A 23,060-nucleotide genomic window follows, 5' to 3' on the forward strand; every position below is an offset into this window, starting at 1 on the left:
TGTGCAAAACATGGTCGGATTAGCGAAAACGTAGGATATTTCTTTTTGAGGTGCTTTGAGGTGTTCTATGAGAGCAAAAATTTAACATCAAAATTTAAAAATTCTATCGGAAGATTGAACCAAGGCAAATTTTACACAGGAAGAAACTTTTGGCAAGATCTACTCACATTAACCTTAATAGTCATCATACTTAAATTTAAAAATTAAAGGAAAAAGTAAAGAAAAAACATTGGAGACATTTGATGCTTTGTGAGAAGGAGAAGTTTATTTAAATCTACTCTAAGACATTTGAGTGATTTTTACAAAAAGGAATGGCTTTGCAACGCGGAAAGAGTTGTTAAGATCTTGCTACTCATTTCTTCCATGTCATCTTAGACGACATTGTAGAGACCTCGTGTCTGCGTTGCCTTTTGCACAGCCTGAAAAGATACAGATGATGAAAATTAGTCAAATTGGATCCCATTTAGAAATGAAAGTTGTTGCATTTATTGTCATTATTCATGCTTTTAAACTCGATTTCTACACTATAGTCTAGGCAAATTATGTTTGAATCGGGAAAAAATTACAACACAATTTCTATTAACGGATTCTTATGGACAAATACCTAAGGAAAATGATGGCGTAAAGTCTACCACTCTGCGAGGTGAGGTAAGGCCGCCATGGAGAATTTTGCAACATGGCCGCCACGCGCTACTACTATTCGCAAAGTTTTACTTATGCGCCTCCTACGTCCCCCTAATTAACATTTTTGTAAAGCTTATAGAATGTAGATTCCAACGATATAACATTGTTTCCCATTTTGACCACCCACTAGAAGAAGAAGAAGACATTTTAAAAATCACAAAAAACTCGATTCTTTCAGAACAGTGTCATGACGTACATTGTTGTAAAACTTAAGAACGCAGATTTCAACTATGTAGAATTGATCCCTACTTTACCTACCGGATAAAAGAAGAAAAAAGTTGAAAAATTACTAACAAGTTATTTATTTATCGATTTATTTATTATTGATAAGTTACAATTGCTGTATACGCATGCTGTATCACGGATTTTACTGGAGGAAATAAACTGTTATATGAGAACATCATACAATGTAATAGTTGTCCTCATTTATTTCAACTAGAAAATTGACTAATAGAAGTAGAATATGGACCTTAGCAACCTAACAAATTTAGGTAGAAAAAAACATTAGGTATTGGCGACGTTTACGGCATGGTGTTATTATCAAAATCGATAATGCCATTAATGCTTCTTCTGTAACTAGCACTTTTGCTGCATGGTTTGAATACTAGTATATAACTAGCAGTACTGCCGAAACCGTGTACAAAACTTTGAGCTAACTATCGCTTTGAGTCTAAATTCATTGTTTATGGTATGGGTACAAATGTGCTTGTAACACGCATCACACAGACAGCCGATTTCCCCGGAACTGCCTGCTCACTTGTGGTATTCTAGTAGTTGGATTGTTGTTGACCAGGAAATGATGTCTTCTATCTACTGAGTACGCGCTTTTCCTGTCAACCACGGTACAACCCATCTCATGTAGGGCTGCTATAGGGAAGAAATATAGGGAATCAATTGAATGGGAATGCGTACATCATTATACTCATCCAATGTATACATTAAATGCATATTTGCATATTCCTCATTCGTGTGTAACAATTTTCACACATTCAGTCACACAGATGATTTGTGCACTACTAATCACAGATAATCTTAACTTTTAAAGTTATTTCTCTAGTGACCCCATGCATAGATACATTTTAAAATAGTTTCACTGCACAGAGCAATTAGAAACGTTTTTAAGCGTGTCATCTTTTTAGTGGTGGCATCATCGATAGTTACCCTAGTATTAATTTTTGACTTCTGCAATGTTTCGAAAAATTTAGAGAAGCGAGACAAAGATAATTAGATCGTTACTTACCATGCCTGGACCTCCTAGTTGGAATCAGCTGATGGAAACCAAGCCGAACAGGCTTCGGAAGCAACCTCGCAAAGGGCAGATAGTGCTTTGCCTGTGCCGTCATAGTCTGGAAACAAAACAGAAGCATATTACTACCCAATGATCAGGTACTTGATATACAGAAAAAGTGATCATTTCATTGCAATTGCATGGGAGATATAAGTAAAATATTGAACGATTATATGCCTTACGCATTCCTTTCTCTTATTTTTTTAAAAAATACGTAGAGTGAAATCCGACTTAGCAAAATACTGTATTATTTTTCGAACATTATAAATTATTACATTATCCACAAAGCAGCAGTCTGATAAATACTACTCTAATGCTATAAACATTCTTCATATCTGCATACGAATGATACTATTACAAAATATTATGAAGTAAACAATAATAACTGCACAGAAAAACTTTTAGACGAAATGCGAAATGAAATTATTAATCGAATAAAATAATGGGAAATTCGAATAATTAAAAAAAGAAAAGGTATAAAGCTGTTACCTTTCTTTACACTTATCCCCTAAAGGAAAGATCAGACATCTTCCAAGGTTGCTATTTCCCTAGCGTCTGTAAATAGCCCTTCCTGGGCAAGTGAATAAAGTGTGTTGTTTCTATGCACATGGTCTCGAATTCAATTCCCGGTACGGGTACTTGAACGAAATATAATCCCGACTAGTGATTTGTGTCCCACGTAAGCAGTAGGACCCGTCTCATATAGCCTTACTGCTGATTACGGATGTTAAACTCCAATCAAGTAGTTGTCATGGCTTCCTAAATTTTCGTAACATATCACTTCAGAAAAGCAATGTCTGCTTTCAAACTTATTCAACGCTTATCACTTCTTCATTGGTCACGGCCTCCCTTAACACCATTCTTTCAATAGATTATACACTTTTGCGTTAAGATTTAGTTATTAATTGGTTTAAATATTGAAGTATATTTTCGTCGGCATCAAAAGTTTCAGTTACGTATTCGAGGTATGACTCCCCCCCCCCCTCCTACGGTCATTTCCATATAACTTGCCTCATTACGCAGACATGGAAAGGTAGAATCTTTGGAGTGTGGTTGTGCTTAGAAATATTCTGTTTCCTACTCATTTACCAGATCTCTGTTTCAGGGAAATAACATAAGTTGTGGGGAAATAGTTCGGCAGTATTGTATTGATTGCCATATAATAGTCTTTTAGCCATTAAAATCACTTCATCAGATCTGGAACCTATGTCAAATTTTGACACCAGTTACTATGAACTTAATTACTGTCGAACTTATCCAGTATAGTACTCTTTTGTTTAGTCCGTTTAGACCAATTTGGTACGATTGACTCTAAGAATAAAACTATGTTTAACTTTTACTATTGCACTGAATCATCCAAACACATAAAATTGCTTTCGTAAAGTTTGAGTTCCTTATAACGAAAGTGAATACCAATATCAAATTGTTAGGTTCTAAATAGCTACAAAATACCATAATGAAAACGTGAAAATATACTTCTGATTGTCATATAAAAGTGAATGTTTGTGATTTGTGTTTGTTTGTTTGTCCGGTATACAAAATTCACACCGTTGATTTGCCATACTTAAACTGATTTTGTCGAAGAAACATTGGCTATACACTTTCCAGTTCATATTCTGCGAGCTTGGAGGGAGCATGAAAGAGGAAGAGATGGTTTAAAATTTATGTTGAAAATGTCTGAGGAATTAGGAAATGAAATTCGGTATGTAACCTCATTTCTAAAATCAAGTTCACATATACGAAAAAATCTAAAAATATAAATATAATAATAATAATAATAATAATAATAATAATAATAATAATAATAATAATAATAATAATAATAATAATAATAATAATAATAATAATCAGATACTGTAAACGTAAGACACTGCTAGGGATGCATGTAAAAGTAATGAGAAACGACCGATAATTTTTGGGGTCAATGAGATGAATACGTCTAAGTCGAAATTCAGCCCCTATTGCCATGTGGTGGTGGCGAGAAGGAATGAAAAATAAAATTTCCAAACGACTGACATTAGTGTCGAAATCACAGATTTCGGGGCCGCTACTCTTAGAGCGTGACAGTCTGAATGGGATTTAAGCCCAAGATTAGTCAAGAGCTTGCACTTCAGTTGGCCGGGGAATGGGCCAGTGGGACGTCGCTCGTGGTTATTCATTTTTAGTCAATTGTTTAGTTTTGACATGGGCAACGTCAAAGGCGTATACAGAATCTTTAGGAATGAGCAAGTATACACTCACTATACAAAGAGTTATTTCAAATGATTCATTGAAATTTATTTTTAGAATAATTTGTTAATGAAATGCATATGTAGGAATTCATTATACACTATGTATAAAGGAAGTGCTGTAATGTATTATGCAATCAAAATAACCTACTACTTGTTCTAGGAAAATCTGTCTTATGGTGAAAGATGAACAATATTTCATGCACAAATTTATTCTTCTAAGGAATTCTTCATTATGATTATTATTTTTACTTCTACGTTAGATATCAAAAAATAAAATAACCATTGCTTGAAGGACAAATAACATAAAATCCAACTCGAAAAGCATGTAATGTATGAAAATAACTATGGCATTTAATACAAATCTCGCTTTGTAAAGTTTATTGCTGAATCGAAACTCAATATGTCTTTTAGAATTTCATTTAAAAGGTTGGTGAAAGAGATAGTTGTTCAAATAGAGTGATGTTATCCTGTGTTTTCAATAATTTCTATTCGTTTCGAACAAGAATCTGCATAAAAGTGCGGAGCATTTTGGAAATACACGAAAATTATTTCAACCAAAATTTAGCAAACGACCCTCATTAGAACAGCCTCTCCCTTATTGCAAGTAGTGCCTCATTGTTTGAAGAGTGTGTATGATTGTTATGGCTTTTATAACGATAATACATATATGTTACTAGGGACAATGGTCCGTAACGTATGATATCATTTTCTTCTATGGCCAGATCTGCCTATTTAAGTTATTTAGTTTGGGCCAGACTTAGATATCTTTGCTTTATATAGTTATTTTAGAACATACAAGGTACACCATTGTGAATGAGTGTATCAAGCATCTTATAAAATAGAGGATATCTGCCCTTACAACAAAATCTTGAAGCCATTCGTCACAGTTTCGCCACTCCTACTCTGCCCACTCCGCCCAATAGGATCGCAATGTTTAGAGCCAACAATCATGGCGAAAACGAAAGTAGCTAATCAAACGATGGCAGAAACGAGAGTAGCCAATCAGACGTGCCGATGCTGGGTTGTATTTTTGGCTTCATCGATTTAATATGATGAAGATACGTATGGGCAGGTCCTCTATCTATAACATCCTTGGAGTGTATTTTACATATATATTCATGTCTGGCCCAAACTAAATAATTTAAATAGGCAGATTTGGCCAGAAAAGAAAATATCATACACTACGGACTATTGTTCATAGTAACATATACATATTATTGTTATAGGCTATGTGTGTCATTGTGAGAAGGAATCAAATAAGAGTAGATATGATCTACTACTTAATAAAGTAATGAAATGAAATGAAATCTTTGAGTTTTACGTCCCACGCGTATGCTGGTTAGGCTAAAGGAGACGGTGATGATGAGTAATGAATGAAATGATGGAATGAAGAAAGTGGGAGGAAACGGGAGAACCCCGAGGAAACCCACACACACTGTGTTTGTCCACCACAAATTTCACTTGGCGGGGATGGGATCGAACCCGGGACCCCAAGCACCAGAGGTGAACGCTCTACCACTGAGCCACCGCGGCCCCCTTAATAAAGTACATATTTCATACATGGAACTAAGTAAGTAATTAAATGTATTCTAGCGCAGTAAAAAATATAAACGGCATCAGATTAGCAATTGAGAAAATCAAATTTTAACGTCGTAAAAATTTGATTTTCTCAATTTTCTCCAAAACAATGTACGAGAATTTACTCTTAAGTCTCTCATTGTATTCAGCTTGACCTGGCCTATCGATTTATATATGTTTTTTATTCGTGAACAATATTATACTAGTTAGAGAAGAATTAAACTTTAAGAGTTGATTATAATTTTGGTCTATATCTCATTCACCATACTGTGTACTGACATCTTGCAAGTGTCAGAATGAAAGCTTAATGGAATTGTTCAGTCTCAGTTTCTTCTGACTAGGTGGTGCGGGTATTGTACATAAGCAATTCTTTAATTTTACAAATATCACTATGCTTGATTTTGATTTTCACTATTCTTGAAGATTTGCACTCATTAATATCATTTTTAGCTCAATGATTGGTATATACAGGTATCTATTGATTGATATACAGGGTATTACAAACATTTGCACAATATTTTGGAAATATATTCCTCAGATAAAAATAAGAAAAAAGTTCATATGGACATGTGCTCAAAAATGGATCGTTTCGTAGTTATAGGATGCCGAAAACGTGAAACAAGTAAACTTCAAAAGTGCATAGATCCACCACTATGGGACTGACCGTAAGTGGAGGCAAGACATCACTGAGGAAATAGCATGTGAACTATCCAAATATCCATCTTTCACAACCTCCGATACTTCCACAATCATTTTTAAAGAAGCTGTTTGGGAGTAGCTACTTGATCAATCTCCACCTACCTCTCTAATAATTGGTGAGCGGGGCATTCTTAAACCCGGATATTTGGATAGTTCACATAAGACTTCCTCAGTGATGTCTTGACCCGACTACGGTAGGTCCCATACTAGTCGAGCTTTGAACTTCCCATACTAGTGGAGTTCAGTTATTTCACATTTTAGGCACTCTATAACTCCCAAACTATCCACTTTTGAACACAGGTCCATATGAACTTTTTTTCTTATTTGGATGTGAAGAATTTGTTCTCAAAATACTGTAAGACATTATATCTCATTTTTATACATTTTTTTTGTTAAATGCTAATAATATTGTAAAATTTATTTACTTATTATTTATTTATTTAGAAAAGAGTTTAAGCAAACCATTTAAACTTGAAAATGCAAATACTTGAAAATAGTAATTCACGGTGGATGTAAACTTATTTAAAGTAATTGAACTTAGATAGAAAATTAAGATATACATATCTTAACTGTTTTCTTATATTACCTGCTCTTTTCCCAAATATGCTTCCATTGAATGGTGGCTTCCGGTATCCTGCTGCAGTACACTGAATGAGCACGGAAAGAGCTACAACCATTATGCACAGGTACATCATGGACTTCTGCATGTTGATGTGATGGGAGATACTGAAATAGAAATGTTATAAGATTAGATATTCTACAGTATTTGGGTTTTTTACCAACACAAGTCACAGCTCCGATATGGCGTCATTAGAAAATAAGGTTCATCATTAAAAGGAAAGATACGAGTTTAAATTTTTAGTTGAAGAGCGGCTCACTTCCAGTTTCACCTTTTGCTTCAAAGTGTAAGAAGTTAATTGTTATTTCTATTCAATTATATCAAATTTATAATTATACATTGAATGTGTTTGTCGTTGTCGAAAATGGAGTGCTAGGTGTAGAAGTGTGTGATGAAATAGATTTTTTTTTTACGTTTATCAGATGTTTAAACATGATATATGCGACTGTTTCACAAAATGTAATTATAATGTATATTTATTTATTATTATTATTAATAATAATAAATATTATACACCTACATTAAATGTATTACTAGAAAGAGTACACTTAGTTCATTGATTCAATGTACAGGTAATTGAAAAATGTCGCCTAATTCAAAGTAGGCCCAGTATCATGGTTTAAAATTTATGCCAAAAATAGACTATCTCAAATCCTCTTATGATGTTAGAAATATGAAAATAAGTATATAAAATTCTTATTACAAATTAGTGAAAACATATCACAGCATTACAGAAAATTCTGGTTTTCAGGAAGAAAATAAGGTCTTTTTGAAAGCATATTTCTCAGTGTATATATTAACAGCATTCACATTATTTGTCTCATCATCACAGGAAAATGGATTAACTTGTCAAATGAATTGTGGAACATTCGCTCAAGTTGGACATTCCTAATGTCACTTTTAATAAAATGTTTATCCTCAAAAATGCATACCGTTCAAAATTTAGTCCAGAGAAAGAGTATCTCACCAGCCAGCCTCTTGATTCAAAGAAATCAATTTCTGAAAATAATTAGCAATTGGTTCTACGTGGGTTGGGATTTTATCATTACAATTTGATGGAAGCTTTTACCCTAAGGGAAGAAAAGGTGTTGAAATTTTTCGCAAAGAATGACGACTACACTGCTTCAAATGAAGTTTCGAACATAACAGTTGCATCGAGATGCGTTTTTAACAGTTCATTTTGACTGAAATATGCATTCTAAGGACGGAAAGGAGGACAAATATAGGTACGTTTCAAACATTTGCGGTAATGCATTCTTTCCATTATACGCCAGGTACTTCAGCTCCTCTTATATTTAAAAATAAATCTTTGTGTTTTATAAACAAGTGACACTGTTAGCTTGGTATACTTCTAGGTAGCTGTAGAGAAGAGACTATAAGCTATTTAGAACTTTTCTTTGCGTATCCTAGAGGGGGAGACGATGTTTAAAATTAATACCAAGAAGCACTGATGTTAAAAACATGAAAGTTGGAGTATAAACTCTTCATATAATTAACTAACTAACTCTATGGCCTATGGAACCCGGAGGTTCAATGACGCGTTCACAAAAGCTCTCCACTGACTTCTATTCTTAGCTAACTGCATCCAGTTTCTACTTTGTATTCCAATCTCTGCGAGATCCATCTTAATATTGTCCTCCCATCTACGCCTAGGTCTTCCTAATGGTCGTTTTCCGATTGGTCTTCCTGTCAAGACTTTGAAAGCGTTTCTACTTTCTTCCATTCTAGCTACATGACCCGCCCACCTAAGCCTCCTAGACTTCACGACCCTAACAATGTTGGGTAAACCATACAAATTATGTAGTTCCTCGTTATGAAGTTTCCGCCATTCCCCATTCCCGTTCCTCATAACTCTTCATATTATTAAAAAAAAAAAAAAAATTGAACGCGCGTATCCCACTATTCGAGATAATTGCACTTCTGAGGACGGAAAGGGGCAATTTCTAACATTTATCTTCGTATATAAAAATAAACTTGATATTGTCTATTCCATAATCACGGGTAAACGGATGAACCGGTAGAAATGAATTTTTGAAGGGGGAAAAGAGGCTTCAACATTTAACGCAAAATATAGTGTATCTCACAAGCCCCTCAAATTAACCGGTTTAAAGTCACTGTATATATAATTTTATTAAAAATGTTGAAGTATTTAATATAATTTAGTATTTAATAAGTTGAAAGCATTTGCAAAAATTCCGCCTCAAAACTGGGGAAAGGGGGCCAATTTCCATAATTTTCCACTTCATATGCAAATTGATCTTGTTTCTCTCATCATCACGAGAAAAGTAAACCTTTTAAAATGGGTTGTGAAATATACATAGTTAGCACTTGGCTCGAGCTGGATTCTCATCATGTTATTTTCATTAAAATGTATATTCTGAAGTTTCAAAATCAAAATGGGTTTCAAAATTAAAGGCAAAAGTATAGTATCTCACGAGACCCTCGACAGTTAAAATTATTTTTGAAAATAGTTGGCACTAGGCACTGGTGTCGTTAGCTTTTTAAATCCAGAGGGGTCGGATGAATCAAAATCAAAATCCACTTTCCGATAAACGTTATATACACTACATTGTCTTAGTTTCTTTGAATACATTTGACTAAAATCTGGGGGACGCGCCCCCCCTCCGCCCCTCCCCCGCTAACGACGTTCGTGCACTAGAGTGGAATAGGGTTTTCATCATTCCATTTCAATTGAAAAACACATCCCAACGAGAAACACACATCCTGATAGTGTTCCTTCCAAATATTGGACAACTGACTCTCCGTTCCCCCGGAGCTAATAAAAGTGAAATTCTATTGCCAATTAGTGTCCCACTGCAGCCCAGAACAATTTCATTTTGGCCCCACACAAAGTTTTCTAGAATAAAGTATGCGGGGAAAAGAGTCGAATATGACTTTGAAATATTTTTCACAAACCTATTGTTCCAGCACTTGAGTTAGTTCATAATAAATACAAAATTTAAGTTTATAAGTTTCTATCCTGTTATTCTACGCTGTAAATAATTGAATTGATTTCTGTGAAAAGGGTGTATGTGCAATAAAGAAAGTTTTTGGGAAATGGCAAAAAAACTGTTTTCTCACGAGTCGATTCGGTTGATAAAAAAAAAAGAAAATTATGTGTACATGGTTACTTATTGTTTATTAGCTATATAGGATGTAACTGTAAATTATTGTTTAATCTACAAAAAAAAAAAAAAAGTTTTGGATACATACGCCCTTTTAACAGAAAACATTGTTACGTAAAATGTAAAACCAGGGTTTTTCTGAAATATATCTAAAAGTTTAGTCATTGTTACATTGGAAGTATATTGATGAAAATCAGATATACTAATAATAGTAATTGGTAATAATAATAATAATTCGAAAGCAAACATTTTGTCTTCCAAAAATTACTTTTTAAAAAATATTTAATCTCTGTCAGGATAAGTTCTGAATTAACGCTTGTCATCAGTGTTTGCCTCACTCCGACTTGTGAAGTACTTTGACTTCCATGTTTACCGATACCAGAAAATGCTGAGGTTAATGCTGGAATATACCTCGGCCACCGTAAGTTTAATTTTTTATTATTATTATTTTTGTTGTGGAACGAGACATAATTGGGAATGCAGAGAAGTAGCATTGCATAAGAAAATATTATTTTAGTAGTAGGATTTTTATTTTTAAGCCAAGTGAGTTAACTTTAAGTTTTATTTCCCAAATTCCTGAGCGTGTGTCCAGATTCCAGTACAGCTGATAGACCCTACCAACAGGGCACATTAATATATTATATCATATTATAATATTATAATAATATAAACATTACACTTATTACTGTGCTTTTCAGAATAATGTAGTAGTAGCACAAACCAGCAGAATGCAATATTTTAGGAAGAACAAACAATGCAGTATTCTGAAAGTGTCAACACCTTATAACATAATGTATTTTTTGTAAGTCACTCTCTTTAACGTTACTGATTGGACGATAGAAAGGAATAATTTCAGCTTGAAAGGGACAACTCCTGCTCGGTTCAGTTTAGTTTTAGGAAGTAAAACAGTTTTCGTAATGTTGAATGACTGGTGAAAGTGTATTTCATTAGTTCATTAACACTTGGAAAACCTTTTCACACTCATGGATTCTTCGCAGAATAGATAAAGTGGTGAAGGCTGTGGATCCCAAAAGTTATTTTATCTTTTCTCTGTTCCTTGTCTACAGAGAAACTAGATTTTCTTCTTATGCTAGTGTTATGGCCACAATGACCTGAAATCTAAGACACCTTCAACACTGAATTGAACAACAGTGAATTTATCAGACTTGCTGCAAATAATCAACTCCGTCAATTCATGTACAGTGTAAAGTAGATCACGTTTCACAAGAGCTCGTTTGATGATGGAGAAACCCCCGTCACACGGAAGGTCGCTGGGATCGCAATTAGGAAAGAGTTTCTGGCACTTCCTTGTGTAACCCTCTTCATTATTATGCTCCTGTTCAGTGCCGGATTTACATATAAGCTAAACAAGCTTTAGCTTAGGGCCCCACTCTCTTGGGCGGCCCCAAAAATAAGGAAAAACTGGATTTACGTTTCCAAAATATAAGAAAAATAGTAAATAAGATAAAATCTACACATAACAACAGTACTTCGTGTTGTGTTAGTCCTATGATGTAAGTAATGGGGCCCCACCTGCTACTCGTAGCCCGCTTTCTGTATATAGGATGCCTACGTTCATCTGGACACATAAAGGACCCCATTACCTTCAATAGCTTAGGGTCCCACCAAACCCTAATAGCTTAGTTTGTTTGATTTCAAGGAATACACTTCCTTTTAACACAAATCGTTGCATCTACCTCTAATATACAGTTTTTTTTTTTAAAAAAGTGAAAATCTTAAAAAAGGTTACATACACCCTTTTAACAGAAACCGATTCAATTACGGTCACATTTACTGGCCGATTACCATCAATTCTGGCTGGCAACCGATTACTCTAAAATTTACGGTATTAGAGTTAAAGTTATGGTAATAGGGCATAAATACGGCCTTTTTAATGACCTATAACTAATAATGTTACAGTAATACCGTAAATTTTAGAGTAATCGGTTGGCAGCCAGAATTGACGATAATCAGTCAGTAAATGTGACCATATAATTTTTACAGTGTAATAATTGGCTTCTAGGTTATATATATCGTTATTGATTTCAGAAGTTCAAAATTCAAATCGAAAAGCTAATTCATTGCTCCTTTGGACTGCACTAGTGTAACAAGTATTAATACGATACAAATATGAACTTTTGTAAAAAACAGTTCTTAGTATCTCAGTTTATATATTATCAGAATATGTATTCTTAGATTACACGAACATGTATTAAATTCTATGTTATAAGAATGCACCGAAGATGCAATGGATTTCTTTATATAGATTTCTAGTTTCTGAAAGCTTCATATGATTTATGTGGGGTTTTATGATTCCATTTCTTTTCAAATATACATCCATACAATTCGCAAATCTCTCCAATTTGTACGCAACATAGAGTTTCTGTTATTTCAAGTTGCAGACTTACTTCTGTTGTCTGGAGTAGATGTTGGTCGAATGGAAGAGTTAATCTTTAATAATAATAATATAATGTGCGTGCCTCTTAAGATCTAATCGCAGATTATATATATATATATATATATATATATATATATATATATATATATATATATATATATATATATATATATTAGACTCGGTAGAGACGAATTTGTGCGGTGAAATGTGTACGCGTTGTGTAGTTTCTGAGAACGCCTCGCATGTATGCAACCGATATTTACGCCGTGATTGTGAGGGTTTTCATAACATTGCAGGATAAGTACCCAGGCAAAGAAATTGTAGAGAAACTCTTTTAGGACATTCTTCTTTCTCTCTTTTTATGTAGGTTCTGAATTACATCCCGGTAACTACAGGTGACTACAACTAATTCATAAATAATTGTGAAATCATTTTATATCCAATAGATGCTGAGGGATTTGTATTTGTAGTTTGAAATTTTGAATTTTATAAAGACTACAAGACTACAATTACAAACTGAAACAACTATCTTTTCAGTGCCGTTTCAAAGAGTTAGCCAGTTGCCATTATGTCCAGAAAGCTCTACTCTTCGCCTGAATAATGTTACCTTAGATCTCCTTCTCGAGAAACAAGTTCCGTCTGTTGCAAATTATATAATGGAGAACCAGAATCGTATAAAGATATGTTTTAATTCTATAAGTGTTTTGGAATCAGGTTATTTTACAAAGATCTTAACTGGAATAAAAATGTTGGTTGGTTGTATTGGAGTATATCAGGTAGTATCTGCTTCATCACCGAGGTTATATGAGACTTGGACTTACAGATTAAGGTGCAACCCAAAGAACCAATAAATAAATAAATAAATAAATAAATTTAAAATACACTTTGATATACTATACGACAATTACCAAAAGTGGATATAAAAAAGAAAAAGTTTGTAAGAAGATGAACGAATTTAATTGTTTTCTGTGACGTAGAGATAATGTATTATTTGTATGTAATATCTCCATATTGGTCAGTTCTTTCGGGCGTTATTGAAAACTTAACAAATCTCATTTTTGCTGTTGCCTCTAAGTCTGTGATCAAAATCTTTATTCCAAGTGTTTCTGTTTTTAGTGTTATAAAGGAATGATTCAGGTAATGAATCAACGAACTGGGAATCTTCATTACACTCCATTATTTACTTTACTATTATTGTTACTACTATAACAATTGCTACTACTATTGTACTACTACTACTATTGTACTGTAATAATAATAATAATAATAATAATAATAATACTTGTATAAACAACATAAAAATGTACAATAATAAACCATTTAAAATTTAAAAACTATTAATAAACTAACAAGTACTTTGAAGACCCTCCTCGCACGACGCATATCCAGATCTACAAACACTTTTACTTCATTTTATACCATTTCGTAGGTCTCATTTTCTTACATATATATAAACATTTTCTTAAATATACTATTTTTAGTTTTTGGGCCTCGATGACTCAGTGGTAGAGCGTTACCTCTGGTGCATGGGATCCTTGGTTCGATCCCAGCTGGCACCAAGTAAGATTTGTGGTGGACAAACAGTGTGCGTGGGTTTTCTCGGGGTTCTTCCATTTCTTCTTATTTTCTTCATTCCACCATTTCATTCATTTCTCATCGTCACCGTCTCCTTTAACCTAGCCGGCATAACCGTGGAACGTAAAAAGTTTTTAACATATCGAAAATTACTTAAACTGGTGCGGAGCATATGGAAGACCTCAAGGGAGAAAGACAAAGTAAATGGATGAATTATATGCGTTTTATACTACCATCCTATATGGAGAATTGTGTTGTAAAATTCTTTCATCGTCTTCGTGTTGTAAAATTACATTAAATCTGTGTTAAAGCAATGACAATACGTTTCACGTATCAAGAGCATTGTAGCTTCTTAGGAACACAATAATCACATTTCATTGTTTCGTTCACACTTTTCATTCTTGAGCTTTCCGATAAGTAGCTACATCATGCAGTTTCTGCACACATGCAAACCCGAAATCAATTTGTAGTACTTTTCGAACACCGTCACCTGTTGTTTAAATAAATACTCTTCGTTGTGATCGGGGGCCGCGGTGGCTCAGTGGTAGAGCGTTCACCTCTGGTGCTTGGGGTCCCGGGTTCGATCCCCGCCCCCGCCAAGTGAACTTTGTGGTAGACAAACACCGTGTGCGTGGGTTTTCTAGGGGTTCTCCCGTTTCCTCCCACTTTGTTCATTCCACCATTTCATTCATTACTCATCATCACCGTCTCCTTTAGCCTAACCGGCATAACCGTGGGACGTAAAACTCAAAGATTTGATTTCATTTTTAAATCAAGCTACAAATCGTTGTCCCATTCACCTATAACATTTTGCAAAATGCTATCTGCCGTTACTTTTGATCCTTAGTTTGCGTATGATCAAATTTAGTATGAGAACCAAGTAAAAATCCATTAAAATCGAAAGCAGTCTAAAAGTAGAAAGGACTAGAAGGCTCTACATTTTTGGGGAAAACTTAGATCCCCTCGATAACTTTTGACACTTTTCTAATAATATTATGCAGTTTATTGAAAAAAAGAAAAAAAAGAAAATCTAAAATGTTTATTTAAAAATAACAAAACAATTTCCAATTCCAAAATAGTTTTAGGTCAAGAAAAGAAAGCAAAACTAAAAAGAGAAAGACAAACAGATACTCTCCTACAAATGAAGGATGTAAAAGTGAAAAGGGGCCTATATAAGTGGTCAAAGAGATATTAAAGGGTCTTTTTGGTTGGAAGGGAATGTAAAGCAGATTCGTGTTAAATTATTCGTTAGGCTGCTCATGGAAATAGTTTCAAGCTCTAAATTCAAAAGGGACAGGATGGCGAAAATATTCCTTTTGTAAGTTTACCCTTTTTTTATTAACAGCAATATCTATTCTATCAGAATAGAAACTCACATAAAGACAGAATGGCAGGTCTCCTGCTAATCAAAATTTTAAAATAATAAAATAGTTTTTTATTGTAAATAATTTTATGGTAAATGTTATGTAAAATTTGATAGTCAACAGCCTAATCAAATTTCATTGTTTTGGTAATAAAAGCCATACTTTTCATAAATGGCTCCTCTGAATTGTTTAAGAAAAGAGAAGTAAGAGTAAATATAAAATACAATTTAACAATCTTTGACACTATGCTACCTTAAAATTCGTCTCCTCTTTACAATAACTTTATTTTTTAAATTCAAGAGGAACAAAACACTTTAGATTGTACAAGCTTAAATTTGGTGTGTATACTAAGACATGTAAGACGTCTAATTCAACATAGTAATAAAACAAAATACAGAAAATAGAAAGGTCTATGTTTTGAACACTTTTACCGCTCGTAACTTTCGACATTTTTAATTTGCTCAAGTTGAAATTTAGTATGTAGACTAATTAAGATGAGTATAATCTAATAACATTAAATCCCAATTGAAGAAATGGAAAGGCTTAAGAGACCTAATCACTGCGAAATTAAAATACCGCTAATTTTACAGTAATTATGTGATATCTTCAAATAGGTAAAATATAATCGAAATATGGAACAAGAGCACCCTAGACAATATTATTTTGCGTGAGGTACCGTTATCACGAGTCACCTAGTGTTTTCCGTTTGCAGCTATTTAGAGACGCCAAAATAAATGCCGATTTTCCAAATGGCTGGAAATTCAAGGCAAATAAGTGAGTCGTGATAACGGTATCTCATGTAAAATAATATTGTCTAGAGCCCTCTTGTTCCACATTTCGATTATCTTTTATCTATTTGAAGATATCAGATAATTACTGTAAAATTAGCGGTATTTTAATTTCGCCGTGTTGAGTCTCTTAAGACGAGTAGGGATATATCGAATAACATTAAATCCTGACTGAAGAAATGGAAAGGATTAAAACTGATATAAGAGAAGAATCGATGTAAAGTTGAAATAGAAAAAACGATTTTGTTACCTGTGTAGTGCTGAGAGCAGTTTCCTCAATGATCGACTGGGAGGCTCTAGGACTGAGGATTAGCAGGAAGCTGTTTTATATGGACTTCCAACCCACGCCTTCCTAGTAAACAGCATTTGTTTTCTCTCTCTTTTCGTCGTAGGAAACCCATTATTCCCATGAAATGCCTTGTTTCATAATAAACAAATATATTGTTCCCTTCCCGAAGCGTTGTCAATTGCATGTGACTGGATAATTTATCCATAGCTTCGAAACAAAATTGTCTTTTAAGCAATCACTGCATATTCCACATCTGAATCTGATTCCAGATCGATCATCCTAATTTGTTTCCGCGGAAGATTAAAAATACAAACAATTGCCCACGTGGATTATTGTTGCAGCTTTATTTTTCTTTTAAAAACACATCTTCCAACGCGTTCATTTTGGATTTATAGGTAGAAGTTCGCTTCTTCATAATATAAGATGTTGAATTTATTGAAGATGAGACTTAGCATCCGTTCTTCCGTACCATTTTCATTCGAAATAAAACTCATGATTATAAGCATTGTTCATTAGACTAACAAGAGTAATAAAATAATAAATCTTGCCTTCATATTATCTATATTCAATTATTTTTCTGTTTTAACTTTGGTTTACTAATCAGTATTGCCAGACAAACGTGAATGCATCGCATCTACATACGATGATAAACTTGATGCGAAGAATAATTCACTTCGTATGGAAATTTCAGGAAATTGAATAAATACAGTTTTGCTTTATTTGTTTATTTCACGTTGAAGTGGATTGTTCAAAATTCATGATCATATTCTAAGTATATATATATATATATATATATATATATATATATATATATATATATATATATATATATATATATATGTGTGTGTGTGTGTGTGTGTGTCTGTGTGTGTATTTATCAGACGCCGCACTTAGAAAACATTTTTCTGATGCAGTAATATAATGGCTGGGCAGTGCGGCAATGCTTTCATTATAAATTTGTGGTTGACATTTCTTATAAAACTTACAACTTTAAATCTGAAAGTAATTTAACAGGGTAGTTCGTTAATAAAACTGTAGATTCTGAATCATCGTTTAGAACAAATTGAACAGCTTACAAAGCATACTACTTTCCTCCTCTTGTAAAAGCTATCTGTTTTAATTGTAATATTCTTCTCCCACTACGTCTCTTTCTTCTCACTATACATTTTCGTTGTATCCATTATGCGATTAGTATTGAGACCAGAAATCATAAATTTTCAGCACTTCCGATTTAAAGAGACCAATGAGTCTCCACACAAAACTTAATGTTGTTGAGACGCTTGCAAACAACCACTTCTCACACATCTGTTTCCGTTCTTGCTCTATGAAAATCAATCTTGAAACCCGAAGTATTACTAAATTTCAATAACTTCCAATTTCGAAAGAATGTTGCAGATGGTGATGATATATTGTTCTGAAACGTTTAATCGAGTGAAAAAAAAGAGAAAAGAAACGCTTCTCGCTGTCTGTTATAGTTTCTTGTTCTATCGCGATCAACGTTGAAACCGGAAAAGGTTAATTTCTACCACTTTCGGTTTGAATAGTGTGTTAACAGAGGAGATTAGATCTATGCTTGGGACGCTGAACCGTTTGCAAAAGCGCTTTTCACTGCCTGTTACCGTTTTCGTTCTATAGTGACAAACCTCGAAGCCCGAAGTGGGTAATTTGAACCACCTCCAGTAGAAATAAAATGTTATGACGGAGATGTAATCTATTCTAGGGACACTAAATTAATTGTAAAAAACCATACCTCGATGCCTCTTAGCATTTTTGCTCTGATACCTGAAGACACACGGACGGACGGATGGACATAGGGGTTCTCTAAGAATTAATTTGATTTGATTTTAAGTTTAAAGTCCCGTTCAGCAGCGGCGCTATATGAGACGTGAGCCTGCGGTTTAAAGTAGGATCGGAACCACATGAACTCCCACCGGGAATCGAACCCTGATCTCCCACGCCGCGTTCTCTAAGACTCCGATGGTAGGTATATAGCTTGGAAGCCTAAAATTAAAAATCGCATAAAAGTGCGTTTATAGCCCTGTTTGAAAATGGCATACGGTGATCCTAAATCGGATTGTTTCAAAAATTCTAATAAAAACTACACATTGATTAACATTTCTTTCCGTGGCTTGCAAAATTACTGAATATATATATATATATATATATATATATATATATATATATATATATATATATATATATATATATATATATATATATATATATATATATATATATATGACCGGATCCAGGATTTTCTGACGGGGAGTGCAAAATGTTGTAAATGCCTATCGACATCTCTTGTATGTGTGAAGAATTGACTTAAAACTATTGTTTTTGGAAAGCTCCGCTTTCTTTTAAGCCCGAAACGGAAACATGACATTAAATTTTCTGAAAGTATTGCAATTTTTACTGCTAACTTCTGACCTTAGATAGTGTATATTCACAACGGAGGGGGGTGCACGTGCTCCGGTGCACCCCTTCTTAATCCGGCCCTGTATATATATATATATATATATATATATATATATATATATATATATATATATATATATATATATATATATATATATATATATATATATATATATATGTATATATATAAAGCATACATACAACGTACATTCGAGACTTCATTTATTTCTGAGTATTCTCACCCGTTCTTTGAATGTCTTGGAATTGTGCAGCAAAATTAATAAAAGAGGGATCAAAGTAGTGCTGTCAAGATACCACTGGCCGAGGATGAGCCCGATTAGACAAATATTTCGGAGCAGAATTTCTTAGTTCCGAGGGATTATCCCTCCCTGGCCACGTCCTAAAATGATTATTGTTCTTATCTAATTCATCTTTTTCCATGGTATGGGGTGAAAGTTAATTTCACATCATATTGTTACGCTTTTAGAATAAAGGATATGAATGACTAACAAAGGTTTGTAAAGTACAGGAGAAGGTTAAAAAAAAGCTACGGACACGATAGCCTGGGAGAAATCCAGTGGCCCTTCCACCAATAGTAAACGTTCTGTCACTCAGTTATCTGCATATAAGTTACATAATATGATTCGCTTAACACTAAGATATTATGTTTGAAAAAATCCTTATTATGGCTGTTTCTTTCTCATTCTTCTTCCAGATGAGAGAAATGTTCTTATTTATTGAAATGTTGTATTGGTATAAAAGACTTCTGACCGGAAATGGAAGGGATAAATGAATTCGAGAATAAGTTTATGTCAGTTGGGGAAATAAGTTTTATTCAGCATTCACTTATAGGGATGAAGGAAAACAATGATCAGTCGCGGTGGCCGGGTATTCCAATTCGAATATGCAAGTTCCCGATTACTACAAAAGTGTAATGAAACCTCGAACTAAAAATAAAAAAATCATCATTAATTTTATTCATAAATATCATAATGTCAATTCTGTGTGTGAAACTGAACAAAGATTAGAGCTCCTTCGTGGCTAAGCGGTTAGCGTACGCGCCTCTGGCGTGAGAGACCCGGATTCGATTCCCGGCGGGAGCTCATGTGGTTCGAATTCCACGTTAATCAGTAGGTCCACGTCTCATATAGCCTCGGTGCTGAACGGGACGTTAAACTCAAAATCAACTCAACTGAACAAAGATTTTTGTAATATCCTATATTTTGTAACATTCTTTATAAAATCACAAAGACAGGCTTTGTAATCTTTCTTAAATCGTTGGAAGCTGAAGCAATGTGTTTGCAATATTCAAGAATCACTTGTGGTAAAATAACATAGTGTTTGTCAGGAGTAATTAATATTTCGGATAAAATCATGAAAGAAAAAAATGAAAATCAAACCTTAGGGTAAATTAAAGTTCAAAATACTTCTTATTTTTCCACAATTAGATAATAATATTTTTGTCATTAGGACTTTCCTAAGATTTTGTAAATTTTTATAATGGCTTTTAGCAAATTAGAAAGGAAAAATAATTGAGATAAACAAGGACAATGCTTCATATAAAATAATCAAGTTTGCACCTAAAGATCATCCTGCATCCTGCTCCGAAATGGAAAAGTCTCTAAGAAATTTCAAATACAGAAAGAGAGACTACTGTTTGGTTAAAACTAAGCAGAATCTGCAATGAGGTAAAGTATGAGAACAGAAAACTTAAACTATCTATTTACATATTACATAATATTGGGAGGTCTCTAAAAGTGACAGGCAAAGATACTTCTCTTTCGAGTATTTGGCTCCCATGACTTATTCAAAAATCCAATATTTAAACAAAAAGGATCCAACACTCGGCCATGCCCCATCATTAACACGGAATAAAATTATTAATTAATTTGGCATTATAACTACCCAAATAATTTTAAAATTGTCTTAAGTAAGAGGTTAAACTCAAAACTTGTTCCAATTAATTATAAGTAAACAGCACAGTTATTAGTACGATAAGTATTAATATTGCCCATCACAGCAACATATTATTAATTTATTTGAGTTTGTATTTCACGCCAATGCACAGTTAATTACTCTTAGTGCTTTTGAATTGCCGATAGTTGATTCTTAAGTATTTATTCAATTCTCAATAGTATCTATAGATTTTCATCCATTGTTCTAAACATTAAAAATATGAGAATTTTATATATTTTTTTTTCAAAATTGTGCAAACAGTATTTCGAACACTGGCCTGACGTAGAACAGTATATGCATTTATCAACATTTACCGATTGTATAAAATTTGTTGGGAAGAATCCATCTAAAGGAAGAAGTAATATAAGAAAGGTGACTTACCACTGGATGCAGAGAACTACTGTCAGAATGGAACGAAGGTTGCTGGAAGCTTGAAGTGTTTGCAGTTGCCAGTGGCAAGTCTTTATATAGAGCACCTGAGAAAAAACAAAGAAGGGGGAAAATTGAAGCCGGAAAAATTGAATTTTAAAGAATGGCCTGTTATCGACCTTCCGTACGTTCTCTCGACTGAAGGGAAGAGAGACAGTGCACTGCGTAATGAAAGCATCCGCCCAGCGCTGATTCAATTATATTCAGCAACGAAGGGACCAAATGAGATGCTGCTGTGTTGTATTTCCAAGCGAACACATGGTCTTCCCAAATCCCATTGTGTTTTTCGTCCAATATGGCAATAGTAATTGCTTTAAATTGGTTTGAGACGTCAAGAATAAACCCTTGTTCATTATACACACGCAAAATCCAATTGTTGGGTAACATTAAACTAAAAAGATCCCCCGTGACCCATGTGACAGGGGAAGAAATAAGACACCGAACCTCTATCTTAGAAACTTCCAAAGTCTTGTCCAATAATAAGATTTATCGACTTCCGACCTCTTTGCTTCCACGGATTCCAGGAAATCCTATCTCCGAAGGTGCCTTTAGTCTATGGTACATGCTTCCAGACATTTCATATGCAAAGCTTTCTTAATACTGATCAATATTTTCGCAAAACCTACGCCGTTGCAAAATTACTTTATCATTTGGTATATATTCTGAGAATTCATTAGGAAAATAAGTTATATATGTAGGAAAATAAGTTATTTAAATCCAAGACAAACACAAGAATTTACGATGTTCACTCAGTTTTAGTCATCTTTAAAATAACATTTTAATTTTTCATCGGCTTGCTGATAAGGATTCCTATAAGTTAACAGTTTCTAGAAGTATTATAAATACTCAAAATACAGTTTTCTAATTACATTTTTCAAATATTATCCAAAACATTTTCTAATGCTATGTAGATTATCACTACAAAGTAATAATGCTAATACAGCAGATAGGGCCACAATGGCTCAGTGTTTAAGCGTTCAGCTCTGGTGCATTGGGTCCTTGGTTCGATCCCAGCTCGTGTCAGGTGAGCTTTATGGTGCACAAACACTGTATGCGTGAGTTTTCTCTAGGTTATCCCGTTTCCTCCCACTTTATTCATTCCACCATATCATTCATTTCTCATCATCATCGTTTCCTTTAGCCTAGCCAGCATAAACTTGGAATGTATTTGGTCTAGGAATTAATTCGTGCGGTTGGTACGCACACATTGAAGCTGTAGTACAAACACAAAATACATAAATACCTTAAGAAAAATATTGTCCATCGCTAGCCACCACTTTCGCCCATCTGTCAGGCTATGTACGGATTCCGTGGCGAAAGAAGTCCTCATCCTTGGAAGCGATCCAGTCAGAGACCCATGTTTCGATATCTTCTAAAGAAGTAAACCGATGTCCAATCAAATCGTTGTTCATGCAATCGAACAAGTAGTAGTCCGAAGGAGCAACGTCTGGTGAATACGGCGGGTGGGGTAAAACTTCCCATCCGACATTTTCTAAATAGGTTTTGACCGGTTTTGCGACATGTGGGCGAGCGTTATCATGTTGAACAATAAGTTTATCATGTCTGTTCTCCCATTCTGGTCGTGTTCTGGCCAGAGCTTGCTTCAAACGCATTAATTGTCG

General features: G+C 34.1%; 1 protein-coding gene across 2 annotated transcripts; it reads right to left on the reverse strand.

The window, feature by feature from the left end:
• Window positions 1–234: 234 nt before the first annotated feature.
• SIFa (neuropeptide SIFamide) lies at window positions 235–21,522 on the reverse strand. Of its 2 annotated transcripts, none has more exons than XM_081741999.1 (4): window positions 21,391–21,522; window positions 7,067–7,206; window positions 1,925–2,030; window positions 235–419 (listed from the first exon to the last, which is right to left on the reverse strand). In XM_081741999.1, the coding sequence occupies exons 2-3, from the start codon at window positions 7,185–7,187 to the stop codon at window positions 1,939–1,941; spliced, it is 213 nt and encodes a 70-aa protein (XP_081598125.1). In that variant the 5' UTR covers window positions 7,188–7,206; window positions 21,391–21,522; the 3' UTR covers window positions 235–419; window positions 1,925–1,938. The 2 variants fall into 2 exon arrangements, with proteins under 2 accessions (XP_081598125.1, XP_081598126.1); XM_081742000.1 differs by lacking the exon at window positions 21,391–21,522 and adding an exon at window positions 16,600–16,745.
• Between the last annotated feature and the right edge of the window lie 1,538 nt (window positions 21,523–23,060).

The sequence above is a fragment of the Thermobia domestica genome, chromosome 16 (genome assembly GCF_964235325.1).
Source record: "Thermobia domestica chromosome 16, izTheDome1.hap1.1, whole genome shotgun sequence".
Taxonomy (NCBI): domain Eukaryota; kingdom Metazoa; phylum Arthropoda; class Insecta; order Zygentoma; family Lepismatidae; genus Thermobia; species Thermobia domestica.